General features: G+C 47.9%; 1 protein-coding gene across 8 annotated transcripts in view; it reads right to left on the bottom strand.

The window, feature by feature from the left end:
* The window catches only part of LOC104145395 (phospholipid-transporting ATPase ABCA1-like), a 108,250-nt gene that overhangs the window by 5,151 nt on the left and 82,714 nt on the right, over window positions 1-20,385 (bottom strand). For 6 of the 8 annotated variants that reach the window (XR_011137349.1, XR_011137348.1, XM_068925137.1 and 3 more), the window contains exons 13-34: window positions 20,141-20,317; window positions 19,319-19,541; window positions 18,698-18,919; window positions 17,469-17,673; window positions 16,751-16,864; window positions 16,061-16,232; window positions 15,351-15,482; window positions 14,687-14,826; window positions 14,023-14,160; window positions 13,211-13,431; window positions 12,680-12,752; window positions 12,006-12,208; window positions 10,932-10,977; window positions 10,043-10,156; window positions 6,672-6,823; window positions 6,027-6,151; window positions 4,210-4,396; window positions 3,938-4,032; window positions 3,360-3,392; window positions 2,523-2,628; window positions 1,744-1,818; window positions 1,127-1,296 (exon numbers count right to left, since the gene is read on the bottom strand). Coding sequence is in view for 5 of the 8 variants with exons in the window: in XM_068925137.1 (XP_068781238.1) it covers window positions 1,127-1,296; window positions 1,744-1,818; window positions 2,523-2,628; window positions 3,360-3,392; window positions 3,938-4,032; window positions 4,210-4,396; window positions 6,027-6,151; window positions 6,672-6,823; window positions 10,043-10,156; window positions 10,932-10,977; window positions 12,006-12,208; window positions 12,680-12,752; window positions 13,211-13,431; window positions 14,023-14,160; window positions 14,687-14,826; window positions 15,351-15,482; window positions 16,061-16,232; window positions 16,751-16,864; window positions 17,469-17,673; window positions 18,698-18,919; window positions 19,319-19,541; window positions 20,141-20,317 (3,123 nt within the window). In the remaining 3 variants the exon portion in view is untranslated. Of the gene's footprint in view, window positions 1-892; window positions 995-1,126; window positions 1,297-1,743; window positions 1,819-2,522; window positions 2,629-3,359; window positions 3,393-3,937; window positions 4,033-4,209; window positions 4,397-6,026; window positions 6,152-6,671; window positions 6,824-10,042; window positions 10,157-10,931; window positions 10,978-12,005; window positions 12,209-12,679; window positions 12,753-13,210; window positions 13,432-14,022; window positions 14,161-14,686; window positions 14,827-15,350; window positions 15,483-16,060; window positions 16,233-16,750; window positions 16,865-17,468; window positions 17,674-18,697; window positions 18,920-19,318; window positions 19,542-20,140; window positions 20,318-20,385 lie in introns of all 8 variants that reach the window. The other 2 variants (XR_011137350.1, XM_068925141.1) reach the window with 2 other exon arrangements.

Genomic DNA, 20,385 nt, shown 5'->3' with positions numbered 1-20,385 from the left:
GAAAGGAGGGGTTACACAGTTGAAATTCTCCAAGAAGATGGTCAGGGGTGTTATGCTGCATCTTAAGAATCACAGAGAACTTATAGGGGCTCAGAGATGCATGAAGCTTGCATTGCAGAGTAGTGAGGAACAGGGAACCATGTTTACACAACAGAGAGGATCCTTTTAACTCTGGAACCACTAATAAAGAAACTGCTTGGGGAGGATCTCTAACTCTTTGGAGGAAAATTACTGAAGCCTAGAGAACACAAAGGTGCTGAAAAAAAAAACGGGGGCAGGCTGTTGGACAGAGTTGATATTTACACCAGCTACTGGAAACAGCAAGTGATTTCTGGAACCATTGCAAAGCTGGTGCCATCTGTGTGCTTCAGCTAGTCATTTCCCTTGAGAGTTCCCAATGCTGGGAATGCTTAAATACTAGAGTGCCTGGGAGATAAGAGAGCAAGAGGCAGAAGGCAATGGGCACTGAGCACACATCCCTTGCCAGGGGTTTGGCTGCCTGTGCTCAAGGCCAGCTCTGATATGTTGCAGCTGTGCAACCTGGGATTAGACTGCTGGGAAAGAGCTGGGAGAATTCTCAGCAAGGGCCTCTCCCCTTTGTTCAGGAGCTACATTTAAGCTCAGGCCCTCATCCTTGGGCCTTGTCCGAGTTATGCTGTAGGCATGTCATGCCTGGCTATGTACCTTGCTGATCCTACCTTTGCCTTGCTGACTTGACCTCAGACCTGCCTCATCTCTATGGCTTTGCCCGGTGATCACTGGACTGTGGCTGACCCCAGTCACCGTCACCAGACCTGCTCTGCTCAACTTGTTCAGGTACTGTAGGACTGTGCCCTGTTGGTGGGGTCACTGCCCCTGCCTGCCTCGCTGTCACCCTCTGCTCCCAGCTCACCTGCCCTTATGGAGCAGCCTGCTCCTGCTGCTCCCCGACAGTTACAGCCTGTGAGCAGATGTTCAGTCAGTGGAACAGAAGTCCAAGAGCAAGTGCTGCAGCCTGCCCAGGGCACAACAAATAAGTCTAAATGTCATAGGCCACTGACTGTCCAGCAATAGAATGGTAGCAGGACTATGACATTCCTTATGTCTCCATGAGCCCAAACCCATCCATATGCAGATCAGGACTTACAGGGCCACTTCAGAGATCTGCTGCTTGGTGAGGTTGAGTGGGTGATTGAAGGCAGTGATGCCATAAACACTGGGGTTCTTGCCCTGCTGCAGGTTGGCCCGAAGGATGGCATTGTTTATCACATTCAGGAAGGAGACAATGGCATGCCAGCCCTTGTTGTTGAACCACACCTATAAAGCACATCAGCATCAGAAAGGCACTAGGTGCACCAGCTACCCAACAAGCTCTGGAGCCCTGCAAAATGTCCCTACATATATTGAAGATGTATCATTTCTTCCTACCTCCCTGCAGCTATGGTTTGCTGAGGGACAGGACATACAATTTGACCAATAACCAGGAGAGGTTGCTGGCAGCAAGTGTGTGCCCTTTGCCCCAGCACAGAATTCCCACCAACTTCTGGGATTTTGGGTTGGACTCCAAGGAAGACATGGATTTTGGGGGAATCCACCCAAGAACACAAGTTGCACTTGCTCCACTAGCAAAAAATTTAAATGCAGCGAGCCCTGCTTTGCACAGTTGCACAAAGCAAACTGCTAGCAAACTGTTCATTAAAAATAGCTCCAGGTTACCAGATATTCCAATAGCAAGCACAACAGTGAAGTGTGGATTGAATTTACCTTCACATTGTTCTTTGTATCCAGGCCTTTCATGAAGCTCACCAAGCTGTTGAGAAACCGATCTCCAGAACCCCCCTGCAAACAGCACCAAAGGAGACAGTTGCTTCCTCTCTGAGAACACCTGGAGTCACACTATGTTTTTCATGGCTCTGACGCAGCTTTCCTTCCATTCCACAACCTGGATTCTCCCAGCCTGAGGTTGTTTGTTAGAAAGGTAAGAAGCCCCAGATTTTCTCTTCCTCTTTTCATTCTGCAGTCCCAGTGGGAAGAGAGGTCAACCTCAGGACTGCTTGCTCCTGGCAGCAATTGTTAACCACAGCCCTGGGCAGCTTTCAGAGACATTGCAGCCTGAAGGCACTTTCAGAAGAAAACAGTGGCCCAAATTCTCTTCTGAGACAAAAAGAATTTGGCACAGAAAGGGTTACACAGGACCCAGAAACAGCTCATTAATTCCCTGAGACAACCTGCCCTGTCCTGGCATAAGCGAGACACTTGGAGATGGCTGTAATCTGCATTGACTTGCAACTGAGCTGGTCTTGGGAAGAACCCACATCAGCAACACTGGTTGTACTGCTATAAGTCTCAGCTGAGCAGGTCTCCATGCCTTCTGCTGCTCACTAACACCAGCCTAGGAGAATTCAGCTCAAAGAGGCTGAAGACAAGCCACTGGACAACTACATACGCACCCTCTTCTTATTTTGTGGTTTCTGAGTCACCTCCCAAGTAATGGTACTCTGTCACATTAGTGCAATCTGGGCTTGTGGGGGATGGCTGCTCACCTGTGCTAGCTCCAAGATTTTCTTCACTTGCTTGATGGCATCAGTGACTTCGTGGCTAGGAGGAAGCATGAGGGAACTGCTGGCTCCCAGGGAAAAGCCACCATACCTGAGAGTATAGACAGAGGGTGAAGCACAGAGCTGACTATACACTGACCTCCAGAAAAGGTCACTCCTCCTTCCCTCCTGAGGTCTCTCCTCTTCCTGTACTACATCCAAGGCAGGTGGTTGCAAGAGACTGCACTCATTTGAAGGCTACCTTTGGCTTTCACACTGCTTCTTGGCCCTGCTATCTCCTGTTCCTTACTTCCAGGATTAAATACTCAATTTACAAAAGGGATTGCAAAGCATGGTACCTGCAACAGCACAGGCAGGACTGTGCTCAGTGAACCCAGCAGTCCCTCCTTGTCCTTCATTTCCAGTGTAGAGCACTGCAAGAAATCTTCCTGCCTCCCCTTGCTTGGAAAAACAGCACCTCCCACCAGAGAGCTCATCTGTAATCTGACCCTGCAAGCCTTTATTGGCCTGCACCGCTCACTGTATGAAGCAAGTAGGGTTTCCAGGGATGGGTCCTGGGGTCATCCCAATTTATCCTTAAAAAAAGCTCCCCAAATACTCAACAGTTGGAAGCCTTTAATTATTCCAGTGCTCATTTTCTCTGGACTCTTTTAGAAATTAATCATTATGTTGAAACTTCTCTACTGGCTTCAGGTCTCATCAAAAGAAAATATTTACAACCAACTATTACTGGGGGGGAAGTCTGTCCAGACAGCACCCTGCTGAGTACAGTACTCAAGGGTTACCAGACCCCAATAAGCTAGAGAAAGGGCAGTAACTCACCTGAACTCATTCACCCAGATCTTATTCTTTAAGCTGTAGAAACAGAGAAGAAAGCAGATGTGTTAAGCACAGAGCAGACACACCTACCAATGCTTCAGGAACATTGCCAGGGAGAAATGAAACACTACTTCACACCTGGCATATGTTCCACCATTTCTCTCAAGCATAACCCCTAGGATTTGCTCTCAAACTTTCCCCTTACAAGGCCCAGGACAGCCACAGCCACTCCCCCCCGAAGCTGCCACTGGATCAATACAAAGCAGAAATACCTGAGTTGCAGTCAGGACAGCCCTAGGAGCTGAGTGAGTCTGACCTACTCCATCCTTGGAGGTTTTCAAGACCTGACTGAATAAAACCCTGAGGAACCTGGTCTGACCTCATAGCTGACCTTGCTTTGAGCAGGAGGTTGGACTAGAGACCTCCTGAGGTCCCTTCCAACCTGAATTATCCTATGAGCCTATGACCTACTGTTGAAGAGTTTGGGTTGTGCAGGTCTTTTTGCCTGAGCTATGCAGCATCCCATAACAGCAAGCAGTGTTTGGTGAGGAGAGGGGGAAGAGGGTGTGTTCAACAGGCACCTTTTCCCAATGATCTGTGTATAGGTCTTCACTAGATAGTCTGATATATTGCGGCCTGTCAGGTTCTGGAGGATGTCAGCAGTGTCTTGTTCTCTCTGGTGGCACCAGGGAAAGAGAGATAAGCAGTCCATCAGAAAATGCAGAGTCAGATGAACTGTGCTCAGTGCTATACACAGCACTCAAACCCAGCCACTTGGCTCTCCAGGAACATCCCCCATGCCATATGTGGGGGGAAAAAAGGGAGTCATAAGACCACCTGAAAGCTCTCCTACCTGTGGGGGTGGCAGCCCACCTGCACCAGAGGGACACACAGGCAGCATCTTCTTGATCATCTCATTGCTGCACTCACAAGACAGGGAAGGGTTCTCCATGGTCCAGTTGCCTTTCAAGATATCCAGGACTGAGTCTGGGACTGAGGCAGTGGTCCATTCCTTCTGCCCAGCAGTGCAAGGAGTGTCTCTGTCAGGACAGAGCCAAGACAAATGCATTTTTTAAAAACAAAGGTGATTGATTGCCTTTGGTTACAAGTCATGTAAGAGAGACCATGAACCCTAGGAGGGGAGGCAGACTGCTGTAAGCACTTGGTTTCCATAAGAACCTGCCCTCACTGAAATAAATAGCTCAGAATAACAGACCAGGCACGACTGCTTCCAAATCAAGGAGAAGCTCTCCCTGGTGTCAGAGGAATCGTGTTTAACCAACACTAAGTAGTGCTGAGCACTCCCTTCTCATTCCTTCCAGGGCACACCAAGTGCTTTATTTCAGTCAGTCCCAGCATGCAGAACATCCACAGCTGGGAGAAATTCACAACAGAGCCATTTCTTGGATGTCAACTCTGCCTTTGGGGGTAGCAGAGTGTTGTTGCACTTTCTCAAAGCAACACTAGTAGGCAGATGATCTACAGCCTCCTCCCATGCCTACAGGTGGAGTAACCCAACTCCTGTGTCTGTTCTGCAGGGCACATCTTACTTCCCCACCACTGGCCAGTGTGCAAGGCATGGGGCTCCAACCCTCATCCACTTCCCCATCCCATTATGGACAAGAGCTGCAGTTCTTCCAGCCCAGGCACAAACCACCCCAGAACTTGGTACACTCTTTCTGCATGCACAGCCTGGTTCTTCAGTGAATTGCCCAATGCCATGCAGCAAGTCGGTGGCAGAGCTAAGAAACAACACCCATGCCCCCTGTCTGCTGGTGTTTGTGGGGGCTGCCAACCAGGGTTGCTAGGTTTGTGGAAACAGGATTGTGGAAACTGAATACCTAAAGTCAACAATACAGAGCTACACAATTAGGTCCTTTTCCATGTTCAGGACCATACCAGTAATTTGGAAGAGAGACTTCTGTCTCCTTTCCAACTCTGTCAGTGAGAACTTGTACTCAGACTCCGTTCCCTTACCATGTGGAGTGCTGGCAACTTTCTAGAAAGTCCAGAACAGAAATAAATTCATTTTCACAGTATGTAATTGCAACCCTTCTGGCTTAAATTCTGCCCTGGCCATGTGTGTGTAGCATTTCCTGAAGCTGACTAGATCTGCTGGGTCATTAGAAGCTGGAATTTAGGACTTCCCAGCCTAGAGTTCTACTTATGGGATGGAGTATCCCTGCATACAGCGTGTCCCAAAGCCAGGCTCATTTAGAAGTGCAGCCAAAAGCTTCTGAGCGCCTGCATCATCTGGAGCATCATTGCTATGGATGCAGCATAGATACCAGGTCAGTGGGATAATGCACGTACAGCAAAAACAACAAAGCAAGGTTAAGAACACAGAGAAAGGCTCAGGAAAAGGAAACAGGTGGAGATTTCCCTTTGCAGAATACTTGGCCTAAGTGCACAAATGCACTCCTGGTCATAATTTATCTTCATGTTATTAGAATCCTAACACCTTTCTGAGATGGGTATGGGCTTGCTGGCAGTTAGAACTAGCATTTTTAAAGCTCTGAAAAGGCAAAGTCTCCTTTAGACTGTGCTTTGGAGCTAAGCACAAAAAAAAAAAAATTAAGCAATTGGGTGAGGACCTCACTACAGGTTACCAGAGAAAAGCAGAGTTGTAGGATTTAGCACCTGTTTAACCCCTGGCTACAGGAAACATACCTGATAAAAGTGTACTGCTCATCATACATCCAGGGCTGTAATTCCAGGCTGGGGTACTTCCCAAAGGGAGGAATGATCAGGCTGAACATGAGAGCAATACACACAAAGATGGCTGGCAACACAATCTGGAATTGCAAGGGGAGAGAGAGAGAGAGAGAGAGAGAGAGAGAGAGAGAGCCCCCTTTAAAGCAAGTGTTTCCAGAGGCATCAGCAGCTTCAGGTGAGTTATTTAATAGGTCAGGACTTTTTCAATCAAACTTTCCTCAGGAAGGTTTTTGGGATGTACCAAGGCACCACTGGTCAGAGATGCACCTATCCCTGCACACAGTCAGGTTGCTCACTTGGGATGCAGAAGACTCAGCCTCCTGTTCTCAGAAGACAGAGTTTAGATTTGAACCTCAGTTGCACCCATCCTGTGAAAGTGCTCTAACCACTTGGTTATCATCTAACTCCTGTCCTTCTCACTGGCTCACAACAACAAACCAACTTGCACAGGCCAGCCCCCTTTTGCTCAGATGTGCAATGAAGACCAATTTTGATGACCCAGATTCTCTTGAGGTTTCCTGCCCACCTTTGACCCTGAATTTAATGCATGGCCTGGTACTGTACTTGCTGAGGGACCCTGCACATGCTAGACATTCTTACCTGAGCAAAGAAGCCCTTCTTGCTTCGCTTAGCAATAAGCAGCCTCTTCCACAACAGAGCCATGAACTGCTGCTGCATGAGCTTCCAGCCCTTCATGTGGTAGGAGCCTTTCCCATCACTCCTGCTGAAGTGGTCTGTCTCTCTGGATTCTGCTAGAAAGAGCAACAAATGGCTCTCACTCACATGCATGCAAAGCTGTTTCCTGGCCATTTGCATGCTGGGAATGGGGGGGGGGGGCACAATGGCTGGGCCTTAAGGGATGTTATCAGAAAAATGGAAGAGCCAGCAACCTCTAAGAAACTGTTCCAGCCTCCTGCTCACAAGTCATTCAAAACAAGGACTATTAAATAAGTATTACGCAGAATCACAGAATGGTTGAGGTTGGAAGGGACCTCTGGAGATCATCTAGTCCAACCTCCCTGCTCAAGCAGGGTCACCTAGAGCACATTGCCCAGGATTGCGTCCAGGCGGGTTTTGAATATCTCCAGTGAAGGACACTCCACTACCTCTCTGGGCAACATGTTCCAGTGCTCTGTCACCCTCACAGGAAAGAAGTTTTTCCTCATGCTCAGACGGACCTTCCTGTGTTTCAGTTTGTGCCCGTTGCCTCTTGTCTGGTGCTGGGCACCACGGAGAAGAGTCTGGCTCCATCTTCTTGACACCCTCCCTTCAGATACTTGTACACACTGATGAGATTCCCCTCTCAGTCTTCTCTTCTCCAGGCTGAACAGGCCCAGCTCTCACAGCCTTTCTTCATAGGAGAGATGCTCCAGTCCCCTAATCATCTTGGTAGCCCTCTGCTAGACTCTCTCCAGTAGTGCCATGTCTCTCTTGTCCTGGGGAGCCCAGCACTGGACACAGGACTCCAGGTGAGGCCTCCCCAGGGCTGAGTAGAGGGGCAGGATCACCTCCCTCGACCTGCTGGCAACACTCTGCCTAATGCACCCCAGGATACCCTTGGCCTTCTTGGCCACAAGGGCACATTGCTGGCTCATGCTTAACTTGTCCACCAGGACCCCCAGGTCCTTCTCTGCAGAGCTGCTCTCCAGCAGGTCAACCCCCAGCCTGTACTGCTGCATGGGGTTATTCCTCCCCAGGTGCAGGACCCTGCACTTGCCTTTGTGGAACTTCATGAGGTTCCTCTCTGCCCACCTCTCCAGCCTGTCCAGGTCCCTCTGAATGGCAGCACAGTCTTCTGGTGTGTCAGCCACTCCTCCCAGTTTGGTATCAGCAGCAAACTTGCTGAGGGTGCACTCTGTCCCTTCCTCCAGGTCATCGATGAATACATTGAACAAGACTGGACCCAGCACTGACCCCTGGGGGACACCACTAGCCACAGGCCTCCAACTAGACTCTACGCCACTGACCACAGCCCTCTGAGCCCTGCCATCCAGCCAGTTCTCAATCCACCTCACTGTCTACTCATCCAGCCCACACTTCCTGAGCTTGCCTAGGAGGATGTGATGGGAGACAGTGTCAAAAGCCTTGCTGAAGTCCAGGGAGACAACATCCACTGCTCTGCCCTCATCTACCCAGCCAGTCATTCCATCATAGAAGGCTATCAGAGTGGTCAAGCATGATTTCCCTTTGGTGAATCCATGCTGACTACTCCTGATCACCTTCTTGTCCTCCAGATGCTTAGTGATGACCTCCAGGAGGAGCTGTTCCATCACCTTTCCAGGGATGGAGGTGAGGCTGACAGGCCTGTAGTTTCCTGGCTCCTCCTTCTTACCCTTTTTGAAGACTTGCGTGACATTGGCTTTCTTCCAGTCCTCAGGCACCTCTCCTGATCTCCAGGACCTTTCCAAGAGGATGGAGAGTGGCCTTGCAATAACATCCGCCAGCTCCCTCAGCACTCGTGGGTGCATCCCATCGGGGCCCATGGATTTATGGATGTCAAGTTTGCACAAATGATCTCTAACCCGATCCTCCTCGACCAAGGGAGAGTCTTCCTTTCTCCAGACTTCCTCTCTTGTCCCCAGGGTCTGGAATTCCTGAGGACTGGCCTTAGCAGTAAAGGGCATCACCAGGGCACCCGCCCCATTCAGCAGCGGGCCCACGTTTTCCCTAGTCTTCCTTTTGCTATTGATGTATTTGAAGAAGCCCTTCTTGTTGTCCTTGACATCCCTTGCCAGATTTAATTCCAAATGCGCCTTAGCCTTCCTTGTCGCATCCCTGCACACTCTGACAACGTCCCTGTATTCCTCCCAAGTGGCCTGTCCCCTTTTCCACATTCTGTAGACTTCCTTCTTCTGTTGTTTGAGTTTTGCCAGGAGTTCCTTGCTCATCCATGCAGGTCTCCTGCCCACTTTGCTCGACTTCTTACTCAGAGGGATGCACCTGTCTTGAGCCTGGAGGAGGTGATGCTTGAATATTAACCAGCTCTCTTGGACCCCTCTTCCTTCTAGGGCCCTACCCCATGAGATTCCTCCAAGTAGGTCCCTGAAGAGACCAAAGTCTGCTCTCCTCAAGTCCAGTGTTGCAATCCTACTTATTGCCCTGCTCCCTCCTCTCAGGATCCTGAACTCCACCATCTCATGGTCACTGCAGCCAAGGCTGCCCCCAACCTTCACATCTCCAACTAGACCTTCTTTGTTTGTTAGTACAAGGTCTAGCATTGCACCTCTCCTCGTTGGCGTCTCCACCACCTGTGTCAAAAAGTTATCCTCAATGCTCTGCAGGAACCTCTTGGACTGTTTGTGCCTAGCTGTACTCTCTTCCCAACAGATGTCAGGGTGGTTCAAGTCCCCCATGAGAACCAGGGCCTGTGATTGTGAGGCTACTGCCAGCTGTCTGTAGAAGGCCTCATCGACTTCCTCTTCCTCATCAGGTGGCCTGTAGTAAACCCCCCACAACAGTGTCACCCAGGTTAGCCTGCCCTTTAATCCTTACCCATAAGCTCTCAACTTGCTCTTCATCCACCCCTAGGCAGAGCTCCATACATTCTAGTTGCTCCCTCACATAAAGGGCAACTCCACCACCTCGCCTTCCTGGCCTGTCTTTCCTAAAAAGCACATAGCCATCCATGGCAGCCTTCCAGTCATGTGAGCTATCCCACCATGTCTCTGTAATTGCAATGAGATCATGGCCCTGCGACTGCACACAGATCTCTAATTCCCAGCTACTTTCACTTGTCAAAGAAGAGAACAGTGAGGGGAGAGAGCAAAAGAAACTCCCACATACATGTACTTTCACCCTTATCTCTCTGAACATTGATAGAGGAGGGAGCAGGCTGTGGACACTGCACTGCCAAGTATTTCTAAAGGCAAAAAGGTCACCATTCCTTTGGCAATCTTGGCCTTACAATTTGCCCTATTTATACTTTAAAAGAGTGTCCACAAGAAGAAAGCAAGCTTGAACCCGACCATTACCTGGATCTGTCTCTGAATCATTAGGGTCAAAAGCATCGTCTTCTGTGAATGGGCGAAGGCAGCTCTGTCTTTCTCCAAACACATGCCTATTCCTTCTGGCTGGTAGTGTCCCATCTGAAGATGATAATGCAGTTACTGTTAGCTGAACTGCTTCACCTAATCAAGATAAACTTCTCCAGTCTCCAATTAGTCCTAGAGTATGGGAAGCAAAGCATCACCAGCAATGTCATTTCACTTTTACATGACTCCCATTTGCAAACTGAAGAGCTGAGCTGAATTGATTTCAGTGCTAGAAAAATTAAAATCAGCACTGTCACTCCTCAAGGGATCATGTTTTATGCACCACTTTTCATATGCTGTCCTAAAAGCTCCTTCCAGCACACTCAATACATCCTATTTTTTCATTTAACCATGGAAACGGCAACCTGCTCTTACTGTAAGAAAATGCTCACTTAAGATGCATATGACACCAAGTGGAATTTGCTGGTATGAGTTTATCAGGAAATGCTCATGTGAGCACTCAGTGCAGTGAGCAGCTCTTTCTCAGAGCAGACAATGTCACTCAGTAGCTCACAATACACAAAAGTGTTCCAGTTCAACTTTAAATGGGGCCTATCACGTCTGGAAAGGTGTTATTATTGTACAATTGGACATATTGACATACACAAAGGTTACCCTGCTTTCCCAAGTCTACAGAGTGAGAACAGGAACTCTGTTCATTTGATATACTCGCTAGACTTTTTCTTCCCCAACTCCTGCACTGAGATTTTACTCCTGAAACTTCTAGGCTCAGTCAACCACATGCTTAATCAACACAAATCCCATATGGAAGGTAAACTCCCTGAAGTCCCCTTTGACACTATCGGAGACGTATCAGAACTATGCTCACCTGAGGTTTCTGCATCCACACCACTGTCATCCACCTTGAGGAAGATCTGAAAGGTAATGCCATGTAACAGTGAAAATCAGAAATGGTGCAATGTTGTGGGGACTGCTTCAGGCAATGTCAAGAGAGAAACAAAGATTGACAGATGTAGTATGGGAAAAGAGGACACAAGGTTTGTCCCCTGGGTGATGTCAGTGTAGAATTTGTGGCTCCTCTCCCACTTCCAGTAGTGTAGGTTGCAACCACATGTCAATCATCTCCCCCTTTCCTACATCAGTTCTTAGTAAGTCTCAAACACAAGCTATTTCCTACATCTCAGAGAAAACTTGGTACTAAACTTGTGGAATTCCACCTTGCTTCTAGTTAAACAGTGCTGACACTGCTGATCACGTTGGAATACAAATCTTCATGAAGTTTGGCCCCTGGGCTCTCCTAATCCAGAAAGGCCCAAATTTCAAATTGCAGGTAACAGCAGCGAGGCCTGGGCAGCTGTGGGAAGACTACAGAGGGCAGTCTAAACAAAGGATGACAACACCAGTTGAGTTTCTGTGATCACTATTAAGAAATACAACATGTGCAATTGCAGATACTCAGGAGACAAAGTGCTTGACCTCTGTGAAAAAAATGAAAGGAGACCTGCCAAGTGGAACACAGTCAAATCCTAAAAATGTCCCTGAGCAGAGAATATGGCCAAAGGGTTCCTACAGAAAGCCAGTAATGGATCTTTTCAGTCAAGTGCAGCATAAAGCATCCCTAAAAATACTTCAAAGGACTTTACAGAGTCATAAGGAACAGATTTGGGGCCAAGCCTCACACAATATAAATGTGTGGAGTTCAGTTGACTGCAAAGGATCTGCATCTGTCTATACTAAATCTGTTTTTAATGTGTGCTTCTCCAGGAGCACACTTAAACTGGGCAGGAGAAGAGAATTCCCTTTGGACTGGAGCACAGCTTCCTGTTTCAAGATAAGCAGGCTGATGCTTACAGGAAGAAGACACAATACTGTCTTGTTCTGGTTTCTGCAATCATTCATTTTGTCTTGTCTAAGCCACCAGATAAACTTCAGCTCAACTCACTTCCTCCAGGGTGGTTTCAGAGATGCCGTAGCTGGAAATGCTGAGATCAGAAAGGTGGTCATCGATTTCATGGAACAGCTCCACAAAAGCTCCCTCTCTAGCAGCTTCGTATGGCAAGACGTAGGTTAATTCATGGCCAATATCCTCCACCAGCCTGGCCTCAGGAACGTGTTTCATAATGAGGTTAGAAATTGCAGAAACATCTAGAAGAATGAAAGGACAAGATGATGCCCATCTTGTTGCTCTGTGCCTCATGTGGAAAAAGGAGCTCAGAGTCTGGAGGAACCTTGCCAGCAGGGGAGGAAGGAAAATGGGACATCCACTGGAAACCAGCACACTTCCATGGAAAAACTAGCTTCCATTTACACTCAGTACAAGCTTGGACCACTTCCTGGCATTTTTTTATTTGCAGAATTTGTGAGAACTTTCAAATGTTATCAGCTGCCCTTCAAGTCATGGATTTAAAGCACACCAGCAAACTTTACTTAGTGCCAAGAGGTTTAGCAAATACATCACCTTTGACATGGATTTACAAATACTAGCTCTGTGAACTTCACAATCTGCCTAAGATTGTACCTACACAGGCACAACAAGGTTAAGGGAGTTGCCCATGGTCACAGAAGGAGTATTGTCAGCATTGGGATCGAACCTTTAACATATTTTCCATTTCTCACCTATTGTTAAGGTGTCGCTTTCATGGTCACTGCCAAGGCCAGCATCAGAGCTGCTCTGGGAGACACTGTCATCCTGGTCACAAAAGAGAAGACAGTCATTGCTCCTGCTGTCTGAGAAGGGAGCCACCTACATGCTATAGTCTTTGTAACACCAACCAGATGATGTAGCATGCTGGATATTCCACATAGGAGTTAGAAGGTAAAAGTGGCATACCACTGCAAAGGGCTGAGATACAAGTAACAGATCACAGTAATAAAAATGCACATTACAAAAGGGAAAGGGTGTATTTAATATATTCCATCTATCTCCAGTCAGCTTTGTAACCACTAGCATTAAGAGAAACTATAATGAAAGTGTACTTCCTATGCAACAGCTTAACCAGATACGAACCTATAAAAGCAGGCAATGCCTCTTCTGAAGGAATGAGGGATTTATCTTCAACTCATTCTACCATATTAAATCTTAGCTGCTGCTTCCCAACAAGCCCAAAATTTGACATGAGAAGAATGAACATAAGCAGATAGCTGTACCTTTTTCAGATAAGACACTGTGTTGCTGCTGTTCCGGTAGGGGCTCAGAGAGGAATCCACAGCCTTCTTGACTAGGGTCAAATAATAGCCTGTTCCTAACTGGTTCTTCAGGAATAGAGAGGAACCAACACAGCACAGCTTGCCATGAGAAATAATGGCAATTCGGTCCCCCAGAATGGCTGCCTCATCCATGTGATGCGTGGAGAGAATGATCGTGCGGCCTAGAAACAGTCAAGGAAAGACACTGCCAGTAAGTCAACAAGTATCTATGTCCCTAAGCCAGGAAGGCCATGATCATCTAGCTCTTGCCATAATGTTAGATGGGAGATTTATCCCAGAAGTCCAGCCTCCTTCGGGCAAAGTTAACAGTATGGCCTCTGTCACAGATGAATTCTCTTCTCTCTCTCCCCATACCCTTGTCATGTACAACTGAAGTAGATTAACTTCATGTCAACAAAGTTACACAGAACAAGAGGGACTCTCCTGTACACCAAGGATGAACTTTTGATCTCAGCTACCCTCATCAATCCAGGTGAGGGTCAGAACCCAGTCCCTTTTCTCACAGGGAAGGAACATGGCCTGTTCTTGAGCACTCTGACATGAGTGGGCTGAGAAAGGAGGGCAGGTGAGTGAATGATCAGAACATACTTGCCCTTCACACTTTGTTACTGCTTTCAACACAGGCACCAACTGATTTGCAAAGACACTTTGCTGTCTTGGGAACACACTGTCCCTCAATCATAAGTCATGGATTGGATTCCCTTTTGCTTTCAGTGACATGTTCACTGGGAGTAGGGAAAAAGACCAGATACCTTGTCGATACTTCAGCAGCAGTTCCCATATCCCTCTGCGAGAATAAGGATCCACCCCAGCTGTGGGCTCATCCAGAATGACAACCTTGGACCCACCAACAAAGGCCAAGGCTACCGAGAGCTTCCTCTGCAAGCCACCTGACAGACACAATAGAAGAGATGTTCAGGCTGGAGCAGTGAGCAGGGGAACACTGCCTGGTGAGAATGGAGCTCTCCAAAGAGAAAGCAGAATCACACACTTAAAAGACTGAGCACTGCTACCATTGTCAGGTCCCGCAGGCTTCCATCACCTGTGGGGCAGGGAATAATTCATCTGGACACTCTTCCCCCAGTGGAGTCCAATCCTCCTGCTGCTACAGGAAACCGTATCATGCAAACCATTTTGTAAACGGATCACACAGCATCTTAAAACCAGCAGTCACAAGTCCCTAGCTCAGGGGCCTAACCATCTCTGAGGATCTGGAGCACAACTCTCTAACAACTTGAGCTGCAGGAGTAGGTCCCCAGGAGATTCCCCTCCTTTGGAAGGAACCAGAGGCAGCAGCGAGTGGAGTTACATTACAGTATTCAATACTGAAGCAAGCCTCTGCCAAGCCCTTCTTAGAGGGTCTCCCTGGCTAGGGCCTGAGGAGCAGTTGAGAAATGTAAAAGCAGCTGAACCTACCAGAGAGTTTGCTTGTTCTAGCTTTGAGTTTGAGAGGCAAACTATAATCCATTGCCATCTGCTCCATTTCCTCTTTCACCTTCTTTTCTGACAGCCCTTTGAGATGAGCATAGAACCAGATGTGTTCTTCCACAGTCAGCCTAGGGAACAGGAGCAGACCCAGAGCAGGGCTCAGATAATCATGCCGGGATTCGTCCTTTGCATTACAAGAAGCATTCTTGTTTGCACAAGAAAACATCTTCTAGGGCCAAGGTTTCAGGAAATAACTAGGGATTGGGTGTGCTCAGCATGGGTCTAATTTCAGAATGTGGCTTATTCAGCACTGATATAAATGATGCTCCTTTAAAGGTGCTTCAAGTAGGGTACCCAAAACTTCCCAGATCACTAGGCACTGTGAAAACATTTGGCCTAGTTAAGTTTATTGGAGCAAATCTCTTTAAAAAGAGAAGAAAGATGGAAGTGTAGAATTTTGTTAATAATTCATAGGCACATTTGACTCTACCAATAAACAGAATGTCCCTGTGCCATTTGGCACCACCCTACTGTCTCACAACATATACACAGATAAAAATAGCACTTTCCTAATTGGAAGTACACTAGTATTTCCTAATGAACCCAAAAGTGTTAGATAACAGCAGCCCCAGGTTTCATGAATGCTACTCACAAGTCAAACAGCACATTGTGCTGTGGACAGACACCAAGGTTCTGCCTAATGGTGCTAAGCTCAGAGCGGATATCTTTGCCCAGGATGAAGGCTGTACCCGAGGTTGGAGGAAACAAGCCAGTCAAGATGGACCTGAATGATAAAGACAATAGATAAGCAAGTTCCACCTCTAGGAAGTTACTGTTGTACACAGCAGCATGAATGAAGAGTGGATGGAAGCCCTGGAGAATTCCCACATCAGGAAAGCAATCTGGAGTAACATCTCACAAATGGATGAAAACCAGCTCCAATGGACTTTAACATGATGATCAAAGCACATCTGCATGACACTGCTTGAGGGAAATATCTTTCCCTCTTTGTAAAAGCTTCCTGTGCTTTCAGTCCCCATTCATTCCCTTATGCTGATAAAGCAGAGTCACAAATAGGATTACTGAAAAATGCTGCCAGCAGATACATTCAGGCACAGCCTTGATCTGAACCTGGGCTACCTCCAATTTAGGGTGTTGCAGTCCCCTATAACTGTATATCTTCAGAGCCAGCTGCACAGCTAGAGTAAATCAGCACGGCTCCACTGAAGTCAATGGAGCATCCTGATTTACATCAGCTCTGCACATTTTAGCTGTAAATCTGTCTACCTCAATCGTATTGATGAGGACAGCAGGATTCAGAGCCACTCCTCCCACTATTTTAAAGCGATATGTTGTTCTTACATGGTAGTGGTTTTCCCAGCTCCGTTATGTCCCAGAAAGGAGGTGATTTGCCCTTCATAGAAGTTCAGTGTGAGACCATCTACAGCAATTTTCTTGTCATCACTATAAACCTTGACCAGGTTCTGGATGGAAACCCCAAGGCACAGATGCGTGGGCTCTTCCTCCTTGCAGACTGGAAGGAAAAAAAGAGCGAAGCAGAAAGTGAGACAGTGGGTTTCACCAGTGCCACTCAACTGAGTAGCAGATGTAATAGAAATCACATTCCCCCAGTTTGTGGAGATTCACAGTGAAATGGGCCTTTGTAAAGAAACTGCCTGAATTTCTTCCTCAGGGACAAGAGCCTTCCATGAAAGTTGCCCTTTAGCTCTGCAGTCATTTGGAGGCCAATAGAGTGAAAAGAGAGGTTCTCATTGCATTGGGATCAGACTTCAGACAACACTGAGTTCAGCAAAAAATGGGAGGAATTAAAAAATCCACAAAGTTGGAGCACCCACCTGCCCACCCTTCCTGCCCTCATGTGGACAAAATATCCCTAGGTTTATTTGGATAAGGATTGTACAGTCAGGCTCGAACTGTGATAACAGGGATTTCACCTTAACCATGCTAGCTTCGCTGCCCTTAAATCCTTCTTTCAAAGAGAAAAGAGCCTTTTTGCAGTGAAGTTTTGGGGTCCCTGTGTCCAGCACTTACCTTTTGAAGGCCCCTTCTGGTCAGGGTGAGGGTGCTGCCTGTCTTGTGATTCCTCACCAAACCAATATGACTTTGTGAAGGGGAAGTACCAGGGTCTGGGAATGCCATATTGGCCTAAACAGAGAGGAAAATGAGTCCAGCTACAATAGTCACTGTTCTCAGCTCAGCCTTCAGGACAGAAAGGGAAGTATTCCACCTTCAGTAGGCTGGCCATGGGTCTAGGTTAGGCAGAACTAAGCAGGTAATCTGTCTTGATGAAGATACTGCCAGCCTTTGGGGGGAAGAGCAATCTCCCTTCCCAAACCCTACTTTAATATCAGGGTTAAGAGTCCTGTGATGGGAGTTCCTAAGTACCCATATGCGGTGCCCTCAACTCCCCTCCTTCAGCAGGGTCTGTAGAAGCATAGCAGTTCAGAGGAAGGACCAGCACCCTGCAAGACCTCTTAGCAAGAGATAAACAAATGAAGTTGAAATGCAGCAAAGCTTCTGGGGCTAGCTCAGCTGTCACTACAATGGGCCATGGTTGGTCTCTGCCCTGGGAAACAGTCAGGAATTAGCAGCAGTAACCTTACAGTGCTGCTGGTCTGTGGTTTCCCTCCATGACCTTTCTGCAGCTCTGCCTAAATTGGACCCAATTTATCATCTTGGCAAATGGGTAGGGTCAGAGGATCCATGTAGAAAGGTGAAGGCATGGTCCTCCCCCATAAGCAAACCTCACCTGGGAAGATGGACTCAATGTACCAGGTCATGACCCCATATAGGAAGGTATCAAACATCATCATGATGGCAGATGTGGTGATGCTGAAGCCATCTTCTTCCAAAGGCCTCTCAAAGAAGTTGTCCCACTGAACACCAACTCCCTGCTCCTCAAACAGTGCAAAGTACTCACAGCCAAAGCCAAAGGCTACTGGGGACAGCAGGCTCTGCAAACAGGAGACATGAACACACATTAAGTTTTCTACAACTACTCACCAACAGTTCAGCTCTTATGGAAGGCTATGGACAGGGCCTAGAACCTCATAGGAAAAGTCAAAGGTCCTGGGGGGCACACCCAGGTTTGCAGAGAGGGAGAAGCAGATTTTTAAGTCCTAGTTCCGTGCTTTGCAAGCAGGCAGGGCCTGATGTCTCTGCTGGACCAACACCTATAATTCAGTTTGTTTCCTCATTCCTCGCCTTGCTCCTTGGATTTGTACACAAAGGAAGATATCACCAACAGCCACCCTTTGCAGACAGGTATCACAGAATCAAAGAGTGGTTGAGGTTGGAAGGGACCTCTGGAGATCATCTAGTCCAACCCCCTTGCTCAAGCAGGGTCCTCTAGAGCACATTACCCAGGACCCTGTCCAGACAGCTTTTGAATATCTCCAAGGATGGAGACTCCACAACCTCTCTGGGCAACCTGTGCCAACGCTCAGTCACCCTCACAGTAAAGAAGTTTTTCCTTATGTTCAGGAAGTTCCATAAGAAATGTTGTAGAGAAGAAATAAATCAGATGATTCCTTCAGAGAGAAGGATAGCGGATTCTGCTGCATCAGAAACCAATGAGCAAAACTACTGTCAACTTCAGCAGGGAGATACAACCTCAGCACTCTAGTTCTGAAATCCCATCACCAATTGAAGCCTCTGTTGGTCATTGTCAACTATACTAAAACCTTCTCCTCCACAATGCCCTTCATCTCTAGTGGTGCAGCATCACTGCAGTATACAGAGATCAAGGGAGCTTAACGTGGCTGAATTACTCCTGCCAAAGCCAACAAATCCCTCACAGCCACTCAGTAGGTTCTACCAAGCCCAGCCCTGATGGCCTCCTGCACTGGAAAATCATGCTCCCATTACCACCACCACCACCATGTGCGCCCCCCCCCCCCAATCAGTGTTGGAGTAGAGTGCTGCTAGGTGCTGCCCTAACCAAGACCCAGTGTCCAGGACAACCTCCCCAAGACTCACCGCAAAGATCTTGAGCGAGAAGCTGACATGGTCCTGCCAGGCAACACACAGCACATAGGGTAGGTACAGCATGAAATAGACAATGCCCCCGCAGGCAGCTGCCAGGTTGGCCCTGGAGAATGCAGTGCTGATAAGGAAGTACTGGAGGATGGTCACAATAGCAAAGATCGAGAGGAAAACAAACACCACGCTAGGATCGCTATAAGGCAGCAGTTTCCCCATCTGGCAAGAGAACAAGATTTGCATCAGGCTTTGAAATGACTCTCTGAGACAGCTCCAATGCAGGCTGTCTGCAGAGCTGTAGCCCAGGAGAGGGTAGGCTTGCTGCAATTTGCATGTTACAGCAGCCTTCCCAGAAGTGGATAGGACTGGGGCAGTACCAGAGGCAGATTTTGAAGAGCATTGAATGGATCTATTATAGCCCCTTCTGCTGTTTTTAACCACTCAGCCTTGTTTTGGTCCCAAAAACCTACTCCCAAAGGGCTACTGCCCAACCTACACCCACTACCTCCTCCCTAGTATGTAAATACAGACCAGGGGTTAGTGGGCTACCAGACAGCAAAGCTCTGGCTTCTGCTGTCAGGGAAGGGAGGACAAGAGAAACAGCATCAGTGACCTCACCCTGAGGATCAGCACGAGCAGGCCTGCACTCATCAGGAGAGGGATGAGGCTGCTAATGAACCAGCTCAGCCATAGGATGCCATTGTCTAGTCCCATAATCCTCATCGTTTCCTTCAGCCGAGCTTCCTTCTCGTACACAATGCCCTTGATTATCACAGCCACTGAGTAGATCCAGGCCAGAGTCATGAAGAGGGGCATTGAGTGGCTCATGACTTGCAGAAATCTGAAAGCAGGAAGGGAAGGAACCAGGGGAGCGGGGAATGAGAAATGTCAGTGCAACTGCAAGCACAAGACATGGGCTAGCAGAGCCTAGAGAGGGTGGAGGCCCCATTACACAAAGCAGCCCATGTGCAGAGAACCACACAGGGTCAGTGCCTCACCATGACATGATGCTCACTGACAGGTCTAGAATATATCACCAGCCCTGAATGGGAGCCTGTCCTGGAGTTGCAGTTCCAGCTCAAGGGAACAGAAGATGCAAAGGACTGCCTTACCTGGGGACTGCTCTCAACTGTCCTCTTTCCACTCTCCCATGCATAGGTCCCTGCTTTTTCCTCAGTGCTACCCTTACCCATATCAGGTTTGGGGATAACAGGACCATCTGAGGAACACACTGCTGTTATCCTTCCACCCTGTATGTGTAAGTTCTGCACAGAACTCTCCTGGGAAGGACTCCACCTACAAACCATTACATACCCCTAAATCTTAGTGCTATGTACTGATTATAGAGACACACTAAACCATCTCTGAGGAGCAACAGAAGCCCACACTTCCCTCCCTGATCATGTTCCCAAGAACTTCTGAAGCAGCCTGAATACATACATGTCATCCACATAACATGGGTAGGGCATCTGCTGCACATAAACCCCTGTTGTCTTCTCTGTGCCTGTCTGCACCCTGATGATGGCCTGTTCCACCATGTCCTGCAGGTAGGCAAAGCCTCCCCAAACATAGTGCATGTCCTCAAAGGGGTCAGCCCGGGGACCAGGGTCCCAGTACCTGAGCCGAGGAAACAAGACCTTCTAATTAGAAATCCTTAGCCAGCTCAGCCCCTCATTAGAGACTGC

Source organism: Struthio camelus, chromosome W (assembly GCF_040807025.1).
Source record: "Struthio camelus isolate bStrCam1 chromosome W, bStrCam1.hap1, whole genome shotgun sequence".
Taxonomy (NCBI): Eukaryota; Metazoa; Chordata; class Aves; order Struthioniformes; family Struthionidae; genus Struthio; species Struthio camelus.
The sequence above is the reverse complement of the archived record's forward strand: the minus strand, read 5'-3'. Positions and strand labels throughout refer to the sequence as shown.